Source organism: Macaca nemestrina, chromosome 1 (assembly GCF_043159975.1).
Source record: "Macaca nemestrina isolate mMacNem1 chromosome 1, mMacNem.hap1, whole genome shotgun sequence".
Lineage (NCBI taxonomy): Eukaryota > Metazoa > Chordata > Mammalia > Primates > Cercopithecidae > Macaca > Macaca nemestrina.
In genome coordinates, this window is record NC_092125.1 from 208,339,841 (window position 1) to 208,361,027 (window position 21,187).

Sequence of the window (21,187 nt, forward strand, 5' to 3'; positions counted from 1 at the left end):
CCAGGGGAGGAAGGAAGCTGCTCACACAGCCTTGAGACCAGACTCCATGGGCTGATGGGGCCTGGCCCATGGCTGGGGTCCTCTGGGGCCCTTGCCAGGCCTCTGCCTCCACTCTCACCCCTCCAATCTACTCTCCAGGGGCTCTCCGTACTCTGCAGTTAACACACCGGATCATATCATCTGCCTGCTTAGAACCTGCAGTGGTTTCCAAGTGCCCTTATGTGAAAAGACCAGAGAGGCCGCCAAGACTCCACGATCTGGACCCTGAGGGTGGACCTGATGCTACGGACATGGCTCTGGGGCACAGACTCGTCAGGTTCAAATCCCATCTCCACCAGTTCCACTCTGTGTGACACTGGGCAGGTTGTATGTTCTCTCTGTGCCTCAGTTTTCTAATGTGTAAACTGGGGATAAGAGCATTAACTGCCTCAAAGGGTTGTGAGAATTAAATGAGATACACCTGCAGGGCTTGGCCTATTTCCCAGCACAGAGTGAGTCCCCAATAATTACTGGCCCCTATGATTCCTCTCTAGTCTGTCTCCTGCCCCTCCCTTCTCACACCCTACCTCACCCATACTGGCCTCTTTTCACTCATGTACCCTCCTGGCTTCCAATATTTCGGGAGCCATGTAATATTTCCTTGGTGTCAGTGCTGTGCTAGGTACTGCGGCTACAGGTGTGCTCTAGAGGAGCCTGGACTCTGCCTCAGGGAGCTCGCCCATTAGTGCAGGGAATTCCCAACAAAACCAAATGTACACGAGACGCGCAATTTGTTTTGTTTTGAAACACAGTCTTAGACTCTGTCACCCAGGCTGAAGTGCAGTGGCACTATCTTGGCTCACTGCAACCTCCGCCTCCCAGGTTCAAACCATTCTCGTGCCTCAGCCTCCCAAGTAGCTGGGATTATATAGGCGTGTGCCACCACCCCCAGCAATTTTTTATATTTTTAGTAAAGACAGGGTTTCACTATGTTGGCCAGGCTGGTCTTGAACTCCTGACCTCAGGGGATCCACCCACCTAGGCCTCCCAAAGTGTTGGGATTACAGGTGTGAGTCACCACACCTGGCCCAAAGGTACAATTTGTGATCAGCATTTTGAATAAAACAAAGTGAGAGGATGAGATTAAAAAATGCAGGGGGAGATGGGGAGAGGCTGGACACAGTGGCTCATGCCTGTAATCCCAACACTTTGGGAGGCTGAGGTAGATGAATCACTTGAGCCCAGTAGTTTGAAACCAGCCTGGACAACATGGCAAAAACCCATCTCTACTAACTGCACTCCATCCTGGGAAACAGAGTGAGTCTCTGTCTCAAAAACAAAAACAAAAACAAAACAAAACAAAGAGCTGGGGTGGGGGCAGTGCTGTACTTTGCAGAGTGAGGTCTGGGAAAGTCTCTCTGCAAAGGTGACATTCTTGAAGGCTGCATTTTTCTTCCTGCTTCAGGGCTTGGCTGGTGCTGTGCCTCCTCCCTGCATGCTCCAGCCCTGACTCTGCTAACTCCTCCAGAATGTCACTTCCTTGGAGAGAATGCTGCAATTTAAACTAGCACTGCCACTGCCATTACTATGGGCCCGTCATTCTACATGGTGCCATTCCTACTTGGCGTATGTTTCTGTTGTGTATCTGTCCCTCTCTCAGACTCTTGAGTGCCGTGTGACAGCAGAAGCCACCACCAGCAGCCTCCAGCCAGTGCCCGACACACAGGAGATGCTCAAGGAACATTCGCTCACTCCTGGGTCTGTTTTTTCTTTTTTCTCTCCTGTCAGGGCCCAGGGCTGGTGGGCTGGCTGCAGGACCCACACTGAGTGGCAGATGGAGAAGCGCTGACAATGTGACATGCCAGGGCACCTGCTCCACATGGGGGAGTGCTGAGGACACCTGCAGAGCAGCCGGGCTGCAGGCGGGGGTCTGCTCTGAGCCCGGCCTGGCTCCCGGGCAGAGCCATGTCCCCGGCAGCTGCTCGGCGTCACTAAGTGTGTGGCGCAGGGGAGGAGTGTCAGGGCTCAGAAACCTGGGTCAGAGTCACCAGTTGTCAACACTTTGGAGAGAACACAGACATCTGAGGGAGACCTCAGGATGCCACACACCAGAGCTGGCATCTGCACCTTCCAGACCGCCTCCCACAGGTTATTTCCACTGCGGGTTGGCCCCAAGCTAAGTAATTGCGGTCAAGAGGAAATTATAAACCAGTGCCTCTTTGAAGACACAACTGAGACACGCAGATGCAAATATAAAAAACAAGGCTTTTTAAAACAAAACACAAGACAGCGCAGGCTGGCAGACGACTGGTAAAAGGTTTAAATCACAGCAAGCAGAGGTGCAAAGAGCTAACTGGGGTGCAAGACCAGGGTTTATTTTTTTAAAGTATTAACAAAAATATTTGTACTGTTCCTTGCAGAGCAGGGCTAACCCATAGGCAGTGAGCCTAGAGTGGCGAGGGGCCTGGGTTTGAATCTCAGCTCTGCGATTTAGGAGCTAGATGACTTTGGGCAAGTTATTTCACTTTACTGAAGACTCACTTTGCTCATCTATAAAATGGGAATAATGATTCCTGGATCGGTTGTGAGGATTAAAGAACAGGATATTCGAAGCCTGGCTCAGTGCCTGGCACTGGCTATTCCTTCCTTTGCTGCCTGCAGGAGCCCCATCTGAGCACTCGTGGGAGGGGTTTCAGGCAAGCCAGGCCCCTCTGTGACTTGGCCGCTGGTAAGCAGAGGCCAGCCCACTGGATCTGGAGTTGGACCCGTATTTGTGTCCTCGCTCTGACACCTGCTGCTATCTGGACCTTGGGCCTTTTTGACCCTCAGTTTCATCATCTGTAAGATGGGGGCTAAAGAAGATGAGGTACTTAGAGCACTGGCCCAGAGGAGGCCAAAGTGACCAAAGCTCTCCCTGTTCTTCTTGTCTCCTGCCGTGACACTCAGAGGTGTGCCCAGTCTGAACTGTCTGACCTTCCCAGGCCCACCCCAGCTGGACACTGGTCTAACCTGGTGGTTTTCTGACCCCAGGTGCACAACAGAATTGTGGAAGGAACTTTTTTTTTCTTTTTTCTTTTTTTTTTTTTGAGACGGGGTCTCGCTCTGTCGCCCAGGCTGGAGTGCAGTGGCCAGATCTCGGCTCCCTGCAAGCTCCGCCTCCTGGGTTCACACCATTCTCCTGCCTCAGCCTCCCGATTAGCTGGGACTACAGGTGCCGACCACCACGCCAGGCTAATTTTTTGTATTTTTAGTAGAGATGGGGTTTCACCGTGTTAGCCAGGATGGTCTCGATCTCCTGACCTCGTGATCCGCCCGCCTCGGCCTCCCAAAGTGCTGGGATTACAGGCGTGAGCCACATTGCCCGGCCGTGGAAGGAACTTTTTAAAAAGCTCAGATTGGGATTTAATTGGCCTGGGGTGAGGCTAGACATGGGATTTTTAAAGCTCTCCAGGTGTTCCTAAGGTACAGGCAGGGGTGAAAGTCTTTGGTCAGTGATTCCCAACCCTGACTACACACGGAAATCCCAAGGAGGTTCATGTGCGGCCCGGGCCCCATGCCCAGAGGTTCTGAGTCAGGGGTGCAGTCTGAACATCAGGACTTTGCAGCTCCCTAGGTGATTTTAACATGCCAACATGGTTGAGAAGCACCAGAAGATTCTTCAAAACCCCAAACTTGCCAGAGGCCCAGCCTTCACCCAGGGTCAAAGACGCTCCAGGCTCTTCACTGGGAAGATCAAATGCAGAGAGTAAAGCCTCTTCTATTCAAAGTTCTCTCCTACAAAATCAAGTGCTCCGAGTTGCCTTAAATAATTCATGGCCACTTCTTCCCTTGAAGCCTCAACTACAGTGTACCCTGAGGGCAGGGAGCCTGGCTGCTCATTAACTTTATGTTTACTCTGCAAGAGAAGGCATCAAGGGCCTCTGGGCAGCACACTCTGGCCACCACCAGCTGCACACTAATTCTCTGACCGGGGCTCTGGTCTGAGCTCAGCCAAAGACCGGAGTGAACAAAGCTGGGACTCAGACTGAGATGGGACTATAGTCCCAGAAGCTGCTTCATGACGGAGGTCTTGTGCCAGGGAGCTGGGCAGGGAAAACTCATTGCTGAGCCTACGGTTTAAAGGGTCCAGGGCTCTAGCAGTCCGTTTCAATGTGTGTGTTTTAAGCACCACCATTCCTGGCCAGATTCCTGTGATCAGAGGGTAGTCAGAGACCATCTATCCATCCATCCAACTGCCCACACCCACCCACCCATCTATCTACTCACCCATCCATCCTTCCCTCCATCCATCCTTCCCTCCATCCATCCATCTTTCCCTCCATCCATCCATCTTTCTCTCCATCCATCCTTCCCTCCATCCATCCATCCTTCCCTCCATCCATCCATCTTTCCCTCCATCCATCCTTCCCTCCATCCATCCATCCTTCCCTCCATCCATCCATCCCTCCATCCTTCCCTCTATCCATCCTTCCCTCCATCCACCCATCCTTCCCACCATCCATCCTTCCCTCCATCCATCCTTCCCTTCATCCATCCATCCTTCCCACCATCCATCCATCCTTCCCACCATCCATCCATCCTTCCCTCCATCCATCCTCCCCTCCATCCATCCATCCTTCCCTCCACCTATCCATCCTTCCCTCCACCCATCCATCCTTCCCTCCATCCATCCATCCTTCCCTCCATCCATCTATCCTTCCCTCCATCCATCCATCCTTCCCTCCATCCATCCTTCCCTCCATCCATCCATCTTTCCCTCCATCCATCCATCCTTCCCTCCATCCATCCTTCCCTCCATCCATCCATCTTTCCCTCCATCCATCCATCCTTCCCTCCATCCATCCTTCCCACCATCCATCCATCCTTCCCACTATCCATCCATCCTTCCCTCCATCCATCCTCCCCTCCATCCATCCATCCTTCCCTCCATCTATCCATCCTTCCCACCATCCATCCATCCTTCCCTCCATCCATCCTTCCCTCCATCCATCCATCCTTCCCTCCATCCATCTATCCTTCCCTCCATCCATCCTTTCAGCATTCATGCATGCATGCATTCATTCATTTGTTCACAAAACAGTTACCATGTGCCTGCTATGTGCCAGGCACTGTTTTAGGAGCAGACAAGATCTCTGATCCCAGATAACTGACATTCTATTTGGGGAAGATAGAGAATGAGCAAGTAAACAAATACATGCCTGTGATAATTGTAGAGGGTGATGAAGGTGAAGAGAATAAGCCTGGGTATGTGACAGGCTGGGAATGGTAGTTTCAGTGGCATCTGAACTGACAGTTGACTAGTGAGTGGGACCTAGCCATTGGAATGATATTCCAGGCAGAGGGGACAGCAAGTACAAAGGCCCTGAGGTGGGAGTTGCCTGGGGTGTCTGAGGAAGAGCAGGAAGACTGGTGCCAGGGCCCAGAGAGCACAGGGCAGAGAGGCAGGCGTGAAGTCAGGGTGATCAGCAGGGCCCAGGGAAGGCGGACCCGATGGGTAAAGGAGAGGAGTTGGATTTATTCCAGCTGCTAAGGGGGGCCAGAGAGGAGAGGGATGTGCACGTCCAGCTCTTCTGGCTTCTGTTCCCCACACAGCATTCAGAGAGCAGGGCAGAGGGGAAGCCGGTTTAGAGGAAATAAGGAGGTAGCGTAGACCAAGGTGGTGGCAGAGTAGATCCAACTTGCTCAACTTGCTTTAAGGGGAAACTGAGGCCCAGAGCCGGCCCAGTGCCTTTTCCTTAGTTGGGCTCCGAGGTATCTGTTGAGTCGTGGGATTCCCTAGCCCTCTTCCCAATGGCTCAAGCTAACTGCTTCCCTCTTCTGTCCTGGTCTCTCCTCTTTGGAGGGACTCACCTCAGCCTTCCAGCCCTCGTTCATTCCACACCCCGTGGACAGACCACCAGTGGTGCCAGCTTGGCCAGCTCTGTGCTGTGCGGCCTTGGGCAAGTGCCTTCCCCTCTCTAGGCCTTGGTTTCCATCCACATAAAGAGAAGGAGCAAAACTGGACGCTCCACTGAAGGAGGCCTCTTCCAGCTTGGACATACTTCTCCTGTCACCTCTGTTGTCCAAGGAAGACACGGCTGAGGGTCACACTCTGGCAGCCACCTTTGGGGGTGCCAGCCCCCAGTCTGGCTGCATTCTGGACTCTGACACATCAGTCGAAGCACAGACACCGAGCAGGTGGCGGTTTCTGAATCAGACTGACGGTCACTTCCGAGGAGACCTCGGACACATGACTTCACCTCCCTGAGCTTGGGTTTTGCATCTGACACAGCCTCCGTCTTAGAGCATGTGGGAGGGTCGTAGGGGTGTAAAATGCCTGGCTGGGAGGGGGCTGTCCTGTCAATCTTCTCACCAGTTCACTGCAGGGGGTGGGAGCAAGCCTCAGCCCATCTGGCCCCGCAGCCCCAGCACTCAGGGGCCTGTGAGAGAGCCGGAGGCTGGTGACCAGCGGCCTGTGAATAATCCAGTGCTTGTCTTACCTCCAAGGCTTCGTAGTACATATTTTTAGCCTCCATATCTGTCTTGCCCGACATCAACCAGGATTTGATCAAATATTCATAAAAACTGTCCCCGAGTCCTCCAACCGAGACATGGTCTGTGAGGGGAAAGAGGACAAGAACATTAACTCCATCTGCCGCCGGCTCTCCTGGGGCAGGGCCTCGCACACCCGCCTGGCCTCAGGGGCCTGGTGCCTGTACGGGTAGGAAGTGGGCATCTCGCCAGCAGCCACCGAACCTGGAACGGGGACTGCAAGGCAGACGCAGCCTGCGACTCGGAGGAAATCCGGGCTGTCTAGAGCGCACTCGTCCTGCACAAAAGTGCATGGGCTCATCCGGCGGGTGCTATAAATCACCTCGCCTTAGCAGGCTGGGGACGGCGGGGCCTCTGGTTATTAACTGTAAGTGAGTTGCATTTCTTTACAAAGATAATCTGGTGGCAGGGAGTTCAGAGGTTTTTATTACCCAGTGACAAACATGATAATTAATGCTGGGTAGCTTCATAAAAGGCCATGGGAAAGAGGAGGAAAAACCTTAATTTAGCTGGCCGAGCCCTCAAGTAGAGCCACTCTGGAAAAACTGAGTTTAAATTTAGCAAATTGGGATAAATGGAGTTCAAAGGAGCAGGAAAGAGAAGAATTGCGTCGCAACACCCCTCTCTGCCCTGGTGGCCCCTGCCTGCTGGACAGTGGGCCAGCCAAGGAGCAGGGCCTCACAGGCTGTGGCTGAGCCCAGAGGTCTCTCCACCCAGGGCCGTCCCAGGAGGAAGGCGGGTTGCCCGAGGAACACTTCACCGCAGATGCAAGACAGAAAACGCTTCATTCCTAGGCTTTGACAATTGACAACGGGGAAACGTAAAGGCACTTGATAGATTTAACAAAGAACAAACCAGTTCTGTGTTCTGATTCACTTAAGCAGAGAAACAGAGAGCAGAAAGAAAATGGGGGTGGACCGAAGGCGGGGTGGGGGAATGGGCAGAGTGTTTTCAACTCCTCAGCAGAAGAAGGGGGCCAAGAGAGAGGGGAGAGGGAAAGTGGGTGGGGGGAGGAGGGACAGAAAGAGAGAACACACCAACAGCTACCATTTATTGTGGGCCAGGAGCCTCACTGTATTATTTATAACTTAATCTTCCAGGGCACCCTGCAAGGTAGGTGCTATCGACCCCATTTCCCAGGTGGGAGAACGGCAACTGGGCCTAAATGGCTCATCCAAGACCATCAAGCGGGTGAAGGGCAGAGCCTCACCTTCCGCAGCTGCACACAGTCAACCAGAGAGTGAAGACAGAGACACGCAGAGAAAGAAAGACAAGTGTGAGGACCAAGGGACCAAAAGACAGGGCGAAGACAGATGGGAGCCAGGAATGGGGGTCGAGAGGAGGCCAGCCACACGGTACACCTGCCCTTCAGGCCCCCTCCAGCCCTGATCCATAAATAAGTCCTGGCCCAGCAAGGGTTCCAGAACGGACCAGCATCTGCAAAAACTGGAACAGACAGGATGAAGCATGTGCTTTGGGGAGGAGCTGGAAGGGGCCAGGCTGGGCTGGACTGTGCTCTGGTGTGGAGGGAAGACAGAAGTGGCACCTCTCTTCTTCCTACGTACCCCACAGAAGGGAAGGGCTGGGCCAGGCCTGGCATGTTGAGGAGGGGCAGGTCTGTTGCAGAGGAGGGGTCAGGCTCAGGCTGGAAGTCATGGGTTGGCCTCTGCTCAGAGCCCTTCTCCAGCCCCATCATGGGCACGGCAGCTACGAGCACTGTCACCTCTCCGTGTGGCGCACCCTTCCCACCTCGTCCCCCACCCGGGGGCTCAAGCGTTCTCACAACCCTGCTCACGGTCCCTCCCCATAGGGTGGCCACAGGGATTAAGTGAAACAAGGCCAGCTACCATCAGAAGCCCTCGGCAGCCACACTCCCCTTGGGTGGTGGGCCCACTCTGCCATCAGGTGCCCGCCGGGTGTGTGATGAGTGCCTGTGCACGGGTCTGCCTCCCTTACTAGCCCATGGGCTCTTTGTGGGGAGGGATTGCATGCGACTCCCGCTCGGTGCTCAGTAACTATACGGTGCACAGAGATGCCCACGGAGTGCTGAGCGGGTGAATGCAAGGGAGGCTTGGGCTCTGCTGGGATGCGAGGCTTGAGCTGTGCCAGGAAGGGCCTCAAATGCCAAGCCAAGGAGTTTAGACACAATCATGCGGTGACGGAGTGTGCGCGTGACAAGGTCCAGGCTTCCTCTGGAGGGACACGCAGGGGAGGGAGCCAGGCCATTAGGGTCCGCGGTGTTGAGATGCGGCTGCCTCTCAGGGGCACTTACGTGGGCGTCTCACATGTGAGGGTCCCACTGCTTTACAGCTTATGTGTGTGGGGTGTGTGGGGAGTGTGTGTCTATGTATGGGGTGTGGGGTGGTGTGTATGTGTGGTGAGTTAATGTGTGTGTGTGTATGTAGGTGAATGGGTGTGTGTGTGTGTGTGTGCACTGAGGGGTAGGGGTGTGTGGATGTGTGTAGGGAGAGTGTGTGTGTGTCAAGGAGTGTGGTGTGTAGTGTGTGTGAGGGGACTATGTGTAGTGTGTGGGGTGTGTGCGTGAGGGGAATGTGTGTAATGTGTGGGGTGTGTGTGTGGAATGTGTGTGTGCGGGGATTGTGTAGTGTGTGAGGGGAGTGTGTATGTGTGTGTGTGGGAGTGTGGGTGGTAGGTGTGCGTGTGGGAGTGTGGGTGGTGTGTAGTGTGAGGGAGTGTGGGTGGTGTGCGTGTGGGAGTGTGGGTGGTGTGTAGTGTGTGGGAGTGTGGGTGGTGTGTAGTATGTGTGAGGGAGTGTGGGTGGTGTGTAGTGTGAGGGAGTGTGGGTGGTGTGTAGTGTGAGGGAGTGTGGGTGGTGTGTAGTGTGTGGGAGTGTGGGTGGTGTGTAGTGTGTGGGAGTGTGGGTGGTGTGTAGTATGTGTGAGGGAGTGTGGGTGGTGTGTAGTATGTGTGAGGGAGTGTGGGTGGTGTGTAGTGTGTGGGAGTGTGGGTGGTGTGTAGTGTGTGTGGGAGTGTGGGTGGTGTGTAGTATGTGTGAGGGAGTGTGGGTGGTGTGTAGTGTGTGTGGGAGTGAGTGTGGGTGGTGTGTAGTGTGTATGTGAGTGTGGGTGGTGTGTAGCGTGTGTGTGAATGTGGGTGGTAGGTGTGTGTGTGGGAGAGTGGGTGATGTGTAGTGTGTGTGGGAGTGAGTGTGGGTGGTGTGTAGTGTGTGTGAGTGTGGGTGGTAGGTGTGTATGTGGGAGAGTGGGTGGTGTGTAGTGTGTGGGGGAGGGAGTGTGGGTGGTGTGTAGTGTGTGCATGAGGGGAGTGTGTAGTGTATGTATATGTGAGAGGAGTGTGTGTAGTGTGTGTGGGTGTGTGTAGGAGAAGTGTGTGTAATGTGTGTGTGGGGTGTGTGCATAGTGTGTAAGGGGAGTGTGTGCAGGGGAAGTGTATGTAATGTGTGTGTGTGGTGTGTGTGAGGGGAGTGTGGATGTGAGGGGAGTGTGGGTGTGTAGGGGAATGTGTAATGTGTGTGTGGTATGTGTGAGGGGAGTGTGGATGTGAGGGGAGTGTGGGTGTGTGGGTCTGTGTGTGGGGAGAGTGTATGTAGTGTGTGTGTGGGGGAGTGTATGTAGTGTGTGTGTGGAGTGTATGTAGTGTGTGTGTGGGGGAGTGTATGTAGTGTGTGTGTGGGGGGGGAGTGTAGTGTGTGTGTGTGTGGGGAGTGTATGTAGTGTGTGTGTGGGGAGTGTATGTAGTGTGTGTGTGGGGGGAGTGTATGTAGTGTGTGTGTGTGGGGAGTGTATGTAGTGTGTGTGTGGGGGGAGTGTATGTAGTGTGTGTGTGTGGGGGGAGTGTATGTAGTGTGTGTGTGGGGGGAGTGTATGTAGTGTGTGTGGGGGGGAGTGTATGTAGTGTGTGTGTGGGGGGGGGAGTGTAGTGTGTGTGTGTGTGAGGAGTGTATGTAGTGTGTGTGTGGGGAGTGTATGTAGTGTGTGTGTGTGGGGGGAGTGTATGTAGTGTGTGGGGGGAGTGTATGTAGTGTGTGTGTGTGGGGGAGTGTATGTAGTGTGTGTGTGTGGGGGGAGTGTATGTAGTGTGTGTGTGGGGAGTGTATGTAGTGTGTGTGTGTGGGGGAGTGTATGTAGTGTGTGTGTGGGGAGTGTATGTAGTGTGTGTGTGGGGGGAGTGTATGTAGTGTGTGTGTGTGGGGGGAGTGTATGTAGTGTGTGTGTGGGGGGAGTGTATGTAGTGTGTGTGTGGGGGAGTGTATGTAGTGTGTGTGTGGGGGGGGAGTGTAGTGTGTGTGTGTGTGTGAGGAGTGTATGTAGTGTGTGTGTGGGGAGTGTATGTAGTGTGTGTGTGTGGGGGGAGTGTATGTAGTGTGTGTGGGGAGTGTATGTAGTGTGTGTGTGGGGGGGAGTGTATGTAGTGTGTGTGTGTGGGGGAGTGTATGTAGTGTGTGTGTGTGGGGAGTGTATGTAGTGTGTGTGTGGGGGGAGTGTATGTAGTGTGTGTGTGTGGGGGGAGTGTATGTAGTGTGTGTGTGGGGGGAGTGTATGTAGTGTGTGTGTGGGGGAGTGTATGTAGTGTGTGTGTGTGTGGGGGAGTGTAGTGTGTGTGTGTGTGTGAGGAGTGTATGTAGTGTGTGTGTGGGGAGTGTATGTAGTGTGTGTGTGTGGGGGGAGTGTATGTAGTGTGTGGGGGGAGTGTATGTAGTGTGTGTGTGTGGGGGAGTGTATGTAGTGTGTGTGTTGGGGGGGAGTGTAGTGTGTGTGTGTGGGGGAGTGTATGTAGTGTGTGGGGGAGTGTATGTAGTGTGTGTGTTGGGGGGGAGTGTAGTGTGTGTGTGTGGGGGAGTGTATGTAGTGTGTGTGTGTGTGGGAGTGTAGTGTGTGTGTGTGTGGGGAGTGTATGTAGTGTGTGTGTGTGGGGGAGTGTAGTGTGTGTGTGTGGGGGAGTGTATGCAGTGTGTGTGTGGGGGGAGTGTATGTAATGTGTGTGTGTGGGGGAGTGTATGTAGTGTGTGTGTGTGGGGGGAGTGTATGTAGTGTGTGTGTGTGGGGGGAGTGTATGTAGTGTGTGTGTGTGGGGAGTGTATGTAGTGTGTGTGTGGGGGGAGTGTATGTAGTGTGTGGGGGGGGGAATGTATGTAGTGTGTGTGTGGGGGGAGTGTATGTAGTGTGTGTGTGTAGGGAGTGTATGTAGTGTGTGTGAGGGGAGTGTGAATGTATGTGAGGGGAGTGTGTGGGGGGGAGTGTGTAATGTGTGTGTGTGTGTGGTGTGAGGGGAGTGTGGATGTGAGGGGAGTGTGGGTGTGTGGGTCTGTGTGGGGGGGGAGTGTATGTAGTGTGTGTGTGTGGGGGGAGTGTATGTAGTGTGTGTGTGGGGGGGAGTGTATGTAGTGTGTGTGTGGGGGGAGTGTATGTGGTGTGTGTGTGAGGGGAGTGTGGGTATGTGGGGGAGTGTGTAATGTGTGTGTGTGGTGTGAGGGGAGTGTGGATGTGAGGGGAGTGTGGGTGTGTGGGTCTGTGTGTGGGGAGAGTGTATGTAGTGTGTGTGTGTGGGGGAGTGTAGTGTGTGTGTGTGTGGGGAGTGTATGTAGTGTGTGTGTGTGGGGGAGTGTAGTGTGTGTGTGTGTGGGGAGTGTATGTAGTGTGTGTGTGTGGGGGAGTGTAGTGTGTGTGTGTGGGGGAGTGTATGCAGTGTGTGTGTGGGGGGAGTGTATGTAATGTGTGTGTGTGGGGGAGTGTATGTAGTGTGTGTGTGTGGGGGGAGTGTATGTAGTGTGTGTGTGTGGGGGGAGTGTATGTAGTGTGTGTGTGTGGGGAGTGTATGTAGTGTGTGTGTGGGGGGAGTGTATGTAGTGTGTGTGGGGGGGAATGTATGTAGTGTGTGTGTGGGGGGAGTGTATGTAGTGTGTGTGTGTAGGGAGTGTATGTAGTGTGTGTGAGGGGAGTGTGAATGTATGTGAGGGGAGTGTGTGGGGGGGAGTGTGTAATGTGTGTGTGTGTGTGGTGTGAGGGGAGTGTGGATGTGAGGGGAGTGTGGGTGTGTGGGTCTGTGTGGGGGGGGAGTGTATGTAGTGTGTGTGTGGGGGGGGAGTGTATGTAGTGTGTGTGTGGGGGGGAGTGTATGTAGTGTGTGTGTGGGGGGAGTGTATGTGGTGTGTGTGTGAGGGGAGTGTGGGTATGTGGGGGAGTGTGTAATGTGTGTGTGTGGTGTGAGGGGAGTGTGGATGTGAGGGGAGTGTGGGTGTGTGGGTCTGTGTGTGGGGAGAGTGTATGTAGTGTGTGTGAGGGGAGTGTGAATGTATGTGAGGGGAGTGTGTAATGTGTGTGTGTCTGGGAGGGATGGTGGGTGGGGTGCTGGTGGGGTGGGTGTGTGTGTGTGTGTGTATGAGTGTGGTCTTCCCCAACACTGAGGCGGGCTGGGAGAAGTACAGGCACAGTAATGAGAAGACATGGCTCTGCATTAGCTCAAGGTGCACCCCCACCCACTCTGGGCCTCAGTCTCCCCATCTCTAGATGTGTGAAGAGGGCAGGAGCTGGTGTCCCTGAGCCCCAGAACAGAGGCAGGCTCTGCTGCTTGCTGACCGTGCCAATGCCCTTGTCACACCTGGCAGCAGGAGGCTGGGCCACAAGCCTGGAAATCAGCCGATCTAATGCCAGGGAAGCTGCCAGGCTGAAGCTCACACTCCTGTACCTGCCAAGGAGGTCTGGACTTGCCACTTCCCTCCCACAGAAGAAAGTGTGGGATTCAGGCAGTGGACAAGTTACTCAGGCGCCATACGGAGGGGCTGGTGACCCCTTCTCGGCAGCTCTCAGCTCGCAGCGGGTCGACCTCAGGGTCATCCCATTTGTGTTGGGCGCCACTGGGAGCCTGGTGGGTTTATCCTGGGTGTGAAGTCTCAGCAGTAGGACGGTCTTGGGCCTCCCCTGTTGCCCCTGAAGCTCGGTTTCCAGGAGGAGTGGGAAGCCAACAAGAACAGAGGCCTAGGTAACTGAGAGGCAGTCCTAATTCCTTCTTCGTTTCTCTAGGCTGCAATTTGTGGTTGCAAATGGGCTACAGTCCCTGCCTGTCCTGCCTTCAGGCTTGCTCTGAAGATTCAAGAAGAGAAAATGATGTGCGTGCACTTAAGCTTATGCAAGGTGGTAATGCTATCGTGTGCTAAAAGAATACTTGTGCACCAAAAAAAAAAAAAAAAAAAAAAAAAAAAAAAAAAAAAAAAAAACAAACCAGAGGAAAACTGAGATGACCCTGGGCACCAAGGCCAGGGGAGGAAGGCAGACATTTGGGCGAGCGGGGCGTTATAATCCCCTCTGCTCTTTAGCAGGCCAAGGGCTCAGATTTTATTAATAGGAAACAATTTCCCATATGCGACTGACTTTGCCTAGACCTGCAGCCCCTGGCACAGCCTGAGAAGAAAATTATGCTTCCCGGCATATTTTGCTCCCTTATAATTTGCCAAGGTAACTGTTGAGCTGGGAAGCCCACACCCCTCTCAGCCCTTTTCATGGGTTCTGCTGCCTTGCCCTGGAGCAGCTCAGTCCAGCAGAGGGCTTTATCTCCTTACCCAGTCAGGCCTTGCAATTAAAATCAGCAACTGTTATTGAACTGCCTCTTCCCGTGGCCATAATCTGCAATTCAAGCTTCATTTTCTCCCCATACTTTTGGATTTGCCAGTGTGTTTTGGTTAAAAATACTTTGCATTTCTGTAAGCGGTTTTTACAGGAGGCCACCTGGGGTGAGGTCATCACTGGGGAAAATTCCTGGGTGGAGTTTTCTGGGGGAGACTCGGGTTGGAAGGAAAGGCCTCAGCTGCTTTGCCACAGTGTCCCCAATGCCGCCTCTCTAGGCCCCGCTTGCATTGTTCCCTTTTGGGACAACTCGGATCATCTTTGGAAGATGGAAGTGAAATCTGTTTCCTGCAGCCTTTGACCATTCTTCCTACGCCTCTCCATGGCACACAAAGAATGCATCTCACTCCCTTCTTTCATTTTGCAGGACAGGAAACCAAGGTTCAAAGAGATACAGTGAATTCCCCCCTAAGCCATGCAGTCATTAGACTCATATCCACTTTGCCCCTGAGCCCTCACTGATGTCACAAAAATGGGGTCGGAGGCAGGGGAAAGGGAAGGGGGTCCTTGTTTGCACAGAGACAGTGGGGATGGGGGCTCTGCCAGGTCTTGGGAGGCCCTAGAGGCAGTGCCCATGGAACCTATCACTGCCAATTCTGGCTGACCATGACCATGTGACCAGGGCCCGTCTCTGCTTCCCAGAGCTGGGCTTCTCAACAGGCATGCGCATTCCAGGGGCCTGGGGGACTGGTCCACATCCTCACACCTAAGGACCCCAAACCCCATTCTGTTGCAGTGGGTGGGGCTGGGGGCTTGTGAATGATGTTCCATGGGTGACTGGCTATTATCTGGCTGAGAAACAAGTCTCTGAACAGAGAACAACTGAAAACTCTGGGACTGATTCTTTCTTGTAGGTCTAAGATGCACAGGTGAATTCATGATGTCTTTTTTTTTTTTTTTTTTTTTTTTTGGGACAGAGTCTCACTTTGTCGCCCAGGCTAGAGTGCAAAGGTGCGGTCTCAGCTCACTGCAATCTCTGCCTCCCGGGTTCAAGCGATTTTCCTGCCTCAGCCTCCTGAGTAGCTGGGACTAGAGACATGTGCCACCACACCCAGCTAATTTTTGTATTTTTAGTAGAGACCGGGTTTCGCCCCGTTGGCCAGGCTGGTCTTGAACTCCTGACCTCGTGATCCACCTGCCTCGGCCTCCCGTCATGCACCTGGATGAATTCATGATTTCTACATTGTTGTGTAGTTTTTTGTTGTTGTTGTTTTGTTTTGTTTTAATTAAAGTTAGAGCCAGGTGTGGTGGCTCATGCCTGTAATCCCAGTACTTTGGGAGGCCAAGGCAGGTGGATCATTTGAGGTCAGGAGTTCGAGACCAGCCTGGCCAACGTGGTGAAACCCTGTCTCTATTAAAAATACAAAAAAGTAGCCAGACATGCTGGCACATGCCTGTAGTCCCAGCTACTCGGGAGGCTGAGTCAGGAGAATCAGTTGAACCTGGGAGGCAGAGGTTGCAGTGAGCCGAGATTCCGCTACTGCACTCTGGCCTGGGTGACAGGGCGAGGCTCTGTCTCAAAAACAAAACAAAACAAAACAAATTGAAGTTGGAAATGGGGAACCTGATCAAAGGGGCTGGGAAAGGATGCCTGGCCTCTCTTGGAGCCACTTCTAGGATGGATGACTCCACTTGGGACCCTCCCGAGAGCCTGGGGTAAAATGCAGGAAGCTCCTGCAGCAGGATAGGAGATGGAAAGCTGCAGCACTGACGGCGCCAGATAAGGTAGGTAGGATGTGGAAAACACAGGGCAGGCCTTCAGTAAACAGCAGCCATCACACCCGGCACCACAGCAGCGGACAACCACGGGCAAGCCCCCAGGATGCGTGGGAAGGCAAGTGGTGTCCAGGAGCACCGAGAGAATGCCTTGCTGGCTGCACAGCTCTGACAAACACATCCTCACTCAGCCCAGGGGCCTGGCAGGGTCTTCCTAGGAAGCCTGGGCAGGAACCTGCTGAATGAGGGGCAGTGGCGTCTCTGTACTCACGTTGCACCCAGTTCCCACTCACTGGGCTGAGGAAGTTGGGGTAGAGGCCAAACGGCTTTTCAATCTTCCTGAGGACCTTGCGGATGTTCCTGACCTGCCGAGAGACAGACACCAAATGAGCCTTCATGCTTCCGAAGAAGCCAACTGCACCCAGCCGGCTGAGGATGCTGGAGGCAGCTGGTTCAGATGCACGTAGGAAACCTTACGAGGAGGCAGGAAGGGAGAGCTGCCCAATGGACTGCAGACTCCAACCCGGGGGTGGTGACATGGCCTTGCCCTGGTGCCACGTGCAGGGTGTGGCAGGGCCTGATCCATAAGCCTCTCCACTGACTGCTCTGCCTGGTGCCTGGACAGTCTCACCCCAGAACCACTGCCTGGCCAACTCCTACCCCACCCTACTCTCAACACGTCCTCATTGCTTGCTGCTTTAGGGGTCCTTTTTGAGGGGTTCTTTCGGGGAGGGTTTTTTTTGTTTTGTTTTGAGACAGAGTAGCACTCTGTCACTCAGGCTGGAGTGCAGTGGCATGATCTCGGCTCACTGCAACCTCTGCCTCCCAGGTTCAAGCAATGTTCACGCCTCAGCCTCCTGAGTAGCTAAGATTACAGGTCTGTGCCACCACACCCGGCTAATTTTTATATTTTTAGTAGAGACAGGGTTTCACCATGTCGGTCAAGCTGGTCTCAAACTCCTGACCTTTTTTTTTTTTTTTGAGACAGAGTCTCACTCCATCACCCAGGCTGGAGTGTGGTGGCGCAATCTCAGCTCACTGCAACCTCTGCCTCCTGGGTTCAAGTGATTCTCCCATCTCAGCCTCCTCAGTAGCTAAGACTACAGGCATGCACCACGCCTGGCTAATTTTTGTATTTTTAGTAGAGATGGGGTTTCGCCATGTTGGCCAGGCTGGTCCTGAACTCTTGACCTCAAGTGATCCACCAGCCTCGGCCTCCCAAAGTGCTGGGATTATAGGTGTGAGCCACTGTGCCTGGCCTACGGAGGGTTCTTTTAAAGGTGGGGTTAAGTGACAGTAGCTCATTTGTTAGCTTTAGGTAAAATTGCCTTGCTAATAGGTCAAAAATGGTCAAATCCAACAATCCCACTATTGGGTATATATCCAAAGGAAATGACATCAGTATGTTGAAGAGATTACCTATATTCCTGTGTTCATGGCAGCATTATTCAAATAGGCAAGATATGGAATCAACCTAAGTGTCCATCAACAGATGAATGAATAAAGAAAATGTGGTATAGCCAGGCATGGTGGCTCACGCCTGTAATCCCAGCACTTTGGGAGGCCAAGGGAGGTGGATCACTTGAGGCCAGGAGTTTGAGACCAGTTGTGGCAACATGGTGAAACCCCATTTCTACTAAAAATACAAAAATTAGCCAGGCATGGTGGCACAGGCCTGTAATCTCAGCTACTCGGGAGGTGGAGGCAGGAGCACTGCTTGAACCTGGGAGGCAGAGGTTGCAGTAAGCAGAGATGGCGCTATTGTACTCCAGCCTGGATGCTGTTTAAAAAAAAGAAAGAAAGAAAAGAAAATGTGATATAGTATAGGCTAGGGGTGGTGGCTCACTCGTATAATCCCAGCACTTTGGGAGGCTGAGTTGGACAGATTGTCTGAGCCCAGGAGTTTGAGACCAGCCTGGGTAATATGGCGAAACCGTCTCTACAAAACATACAAAAATTAGCTGGGTGTGATGGCACATTCTTGTAGTCCCAGCCAGTCAGGAGGCTGAGGTAGGAGGATCATTTAAGCCCAGGAGATTGAGGCTGGAGTGAGCTATAATCATGCCATTCCACTTCAGCCTGGGCAACAGTGAGACCCTGCCTCAAAAAAAAAAAAAAAAAAAAAAAGGAAAGAAAATGTGGTATACACAATGGAATATAATTCAATCTTAAAACAGAAAGAAATTCTGTCATTTGCAACATGTATGAACCCAGAAGATATTGTGTTAAGTGAAATACGCCGGGCCAGAAAGACAAATACTTGATCTCACTTATATGTGGAATGTAATAAAGTTGAACTCATCGAAGTAGAGAGTAGAGGCCGGGTGGCGTGGCTCACGCCTGTAGTCCCAGCACTTTGGGAGGCTGAGGTGGGCAGATCACTTGAGGTCAGGAGTTTGAGACCAGTCTGAACAACATGGTGAAACTCTGTCTCTACTAAAAATACAAAAATTACCTGGGCATGGTGGTGGGCACCTGTAATCCCAGCTACTCAGGAGGCTGAGGCAGGAGAATCGCTTGAACCTGGGAGGCGGAGGTTGCAGTGAGCTGAGGTTATGCCACTGCACTCCAGCCTGGGTGACAGAGAGACTCCGTCTCAAATAAAAAAAAAAAAAAAAAGAAGTAGATGTAGAGAGTAGAATGGTGGTTACCAAGGGTTGGGGAGACGCTGATCAAAGGATATAAAATTTCAGTTAGGAGGAATTAAGTTTAAGAGATCAGCCGGGTGCGGTGGCTCGCGCCTGTAATCCCAGTACTTTGGGAGGCCGAGGCGGGCGGATCACGAGGTCAGGAGATCGAGACCATCCTGGCTAACACGGCGAAACCCCGTCTCTACTAAAAATACAAAAAACTAGCCGGGCGTAGTGGCGGGCACCTGTAGTCCCAGCTACTTGGGAGGCTGAGGCAGGAGAATGGCGTAAACCCGGGAGGCGGAGCTTGCAGTGAGCTGAGATTGTGCCACTGCACTGCAGCCTGGGCAACAGAGCAAGACTCTGTCTCAAAAAAAAAAAAAAAAAAAAGTTTAAGAGATCTTTGGTATAAGACATGATGACTGTAGTTCATAACAATGTATTATATTCTTGAAAACTGCTTAGTGCTAAGTGTTGCTAACTTAAGTATTCTGGCCATTTAAAAAACAATAAGTATATAAGGCAATCAAAAAAGGTCCAATATTGGCAGTTTCATATGGCCCAGTCTAGTAATATGCTATTTTATCTGATATCCTGGAATCATTTCAGGGAAGAGGCTTGGGCTCCTGAATAACCCATGCCCTAACAGGCATTTCAGGGTTTTAATAAAAAGAGTAATAATTATAAAAAGCAATGACAGCTGTTAACCTTTCTCAGTTCCGTTGAGCCAGATCTGTTATATACATTATCGCCAACCCTTATAACCGAGACAAGGGATTATCTCAGTGTAACAGACAAGAAACCTGAATCTCAGATAGGTTTGGTGACTTGCTGATGGCCACCTGGTCCTTAAGTGGCAGAGCCAGGACGTGAATGAATTCTGACAACATAAACCATACATATTCCTGCCCGACACAGGGCAGCACTGGGCCAATGCAGATCAGGGTGGTAACCACGGAGCAGAGGCTGCCCCAGCTGGAGCAGGAAGAGGCTGGGTTTGCAACCTTTGGGACTCTGAAGGTGAGAAGTGGAATCCAGGAGGGCTTTATCCATAGTGCCTGCTCTCCAACAATGGTTAAATCCTACTCAGCACATCCTAGCCAGCACAAGACCCCTCGGGAGAGAAAGGCCCTTGGGACCACCCTGTCTCATGTTGATAGAGTTATGTGTGTACAGGGCCGGGAGTGCGGGACAGCCACCTTTCTGAGTCAGACCTTCCTTTCCAGGCGACAGCACTTGGCTTTGCCACGTCAGACTTCATATCCATTTATGTTAACGAAGTCCATTACCGGGACAGGAATGTGCTTGTACCTGAGTTACTCTCGACTGTCCTGGTGGTGAGCAGTGAAGCAGACTAAATTGGCTCCCCTGGAGGGCGCGGGCGCTTCTAGAATTTGGGCCAATTTGTTGACTGCCAATAATTGCCTCTGTGGGAGGCATGATTGGGGGATGAAAATAGCCAGAGTATGTAAATGTAGAGGAGACAGAGACAGACGGATGGACTCTAGAGCAAAAGCCTGCAGCCTGCTCTATCAATCTGGTCTGGAAGGAGCCAGCACGTCCTGGACTTCAATCACGGCTTTATCACTGACCAGCTGGATGGCCCAGGGCAAGTGACTTGACCTCTCTGAGTCTTAGTTTCCTCCTCTGTAAATATGGGAGCACCAGGAAGACCCACCTCACAGGGTTGTTGGGAGGAGCGGAGCTATTATAATGTGCCTAGCACATAGTGGGTGCTCAGGCAGGGGTAGCTATTACTCCAGAATAACCAGGGACTGGAGTGAGTTCCCTGTACCACTCCATTCCGAGCTGGTCAGAACCTTCCTAGAGGAGTCTGACTTAAGAGCAATGGAGGCCGGGCGCGGTGGCTCAAGCCTGTAATCCCAGCACTTTGGGAGGCCGAGGCGGGCGGATCACAAGGTCAGGAGATCGAGACCAAAGTGAAACCCCGTCTCTACTAAAAATACAAAAAATTAGCCGGGCGCGGTGGCGGGCGCCTGTAGTCCCAGCTACTCGGGAGGCTGAGGCAGGAGAATGGCGTGAACCCGGGAGGCGGAGCTTGCAGTGAGCTGAGATCCGGCCACTGCACTCCAGCCTGGGCGACAGAGCGAGACTCCGTCTCAAAAAAAAAAAAAAAAAAAAAAAAAAAGAGCAATGGAAACAGGGAGGTTGGGGGATGGGACTTGGAGGTGGGGAAGGATCAGAAAATAAGAGCTACCGGGAAGTGAGGTTAAACTCACTGCACGAGCTTTCAAACGGGGGAGTTTCAGGGAGGCAGAGTCCCTCTCAATGTAAGGAAAACACTTTTGAAGGAAGGGCTGCCAGGAGGATGAGCTGTTAAGGGTGGCAGTGAGCTCCTTGTCAGCGAAAGTAATCAAGAAGAGGCTGAACAGCTCTTCTTGAGCTTCTTAAGGACACTCAGGTGGACTCCTACATTGAGTAAGTAGTGCTCCCAAACCATGCGTCAAAAAGCACATGAATGCGTATTAAAAATGTAGATGCCTGGCCCTGGAGCGAAGCCCAGAAATCTGTTTCCTCACAGCTGAGCCAGGTGATGCTTTGAGGCTGGATGGCGACATGATACTGGGAGCCATGGGGTAGCTGTGGGAATCGATCATCTCCCAGTTGCCAAGCTGGGAGCTGTGGCGTAGAGGTGGGAATCTATCAGTCATCTCCCAGCTCCCATACTGGTCTAAGAGGCGGGCATTCCAGGGGGAAGACAAGGCTTTG

General features: G+C 52.6%; 1 protein-coding gene across 2 annotated transcripts in view; it reads right to left on the reverse strand.

Moving 5' to 3' along the window:
• LOC105494473 (mannosidase alpha class 1C member 1) overlaps window positions 1–21,187 on the reverse strand; it is a 177,004-nt gene that overhangs the window by 10,804 nt on the left and 145,013 nt on the right. For both annotated transcript variants that reach the window (XM_011762908.3, XM_011762907.2), the window contains exons 7-8: window positions 16,099–16,192; window positions 6,459–6,574 (exon numbers count right to left, since the gene is read on the reverse strand). In XM_011762908.3, coding sequence (XP_011761210.1) covers window positions 6,459–6,574; window positions 16,099–16,192 — 210 coding nt within the window. The remainder of the gene's footprint in view (window positions 1–6,458; window positions 6,575–16,098; window positions 16,193–21,187) is intronic.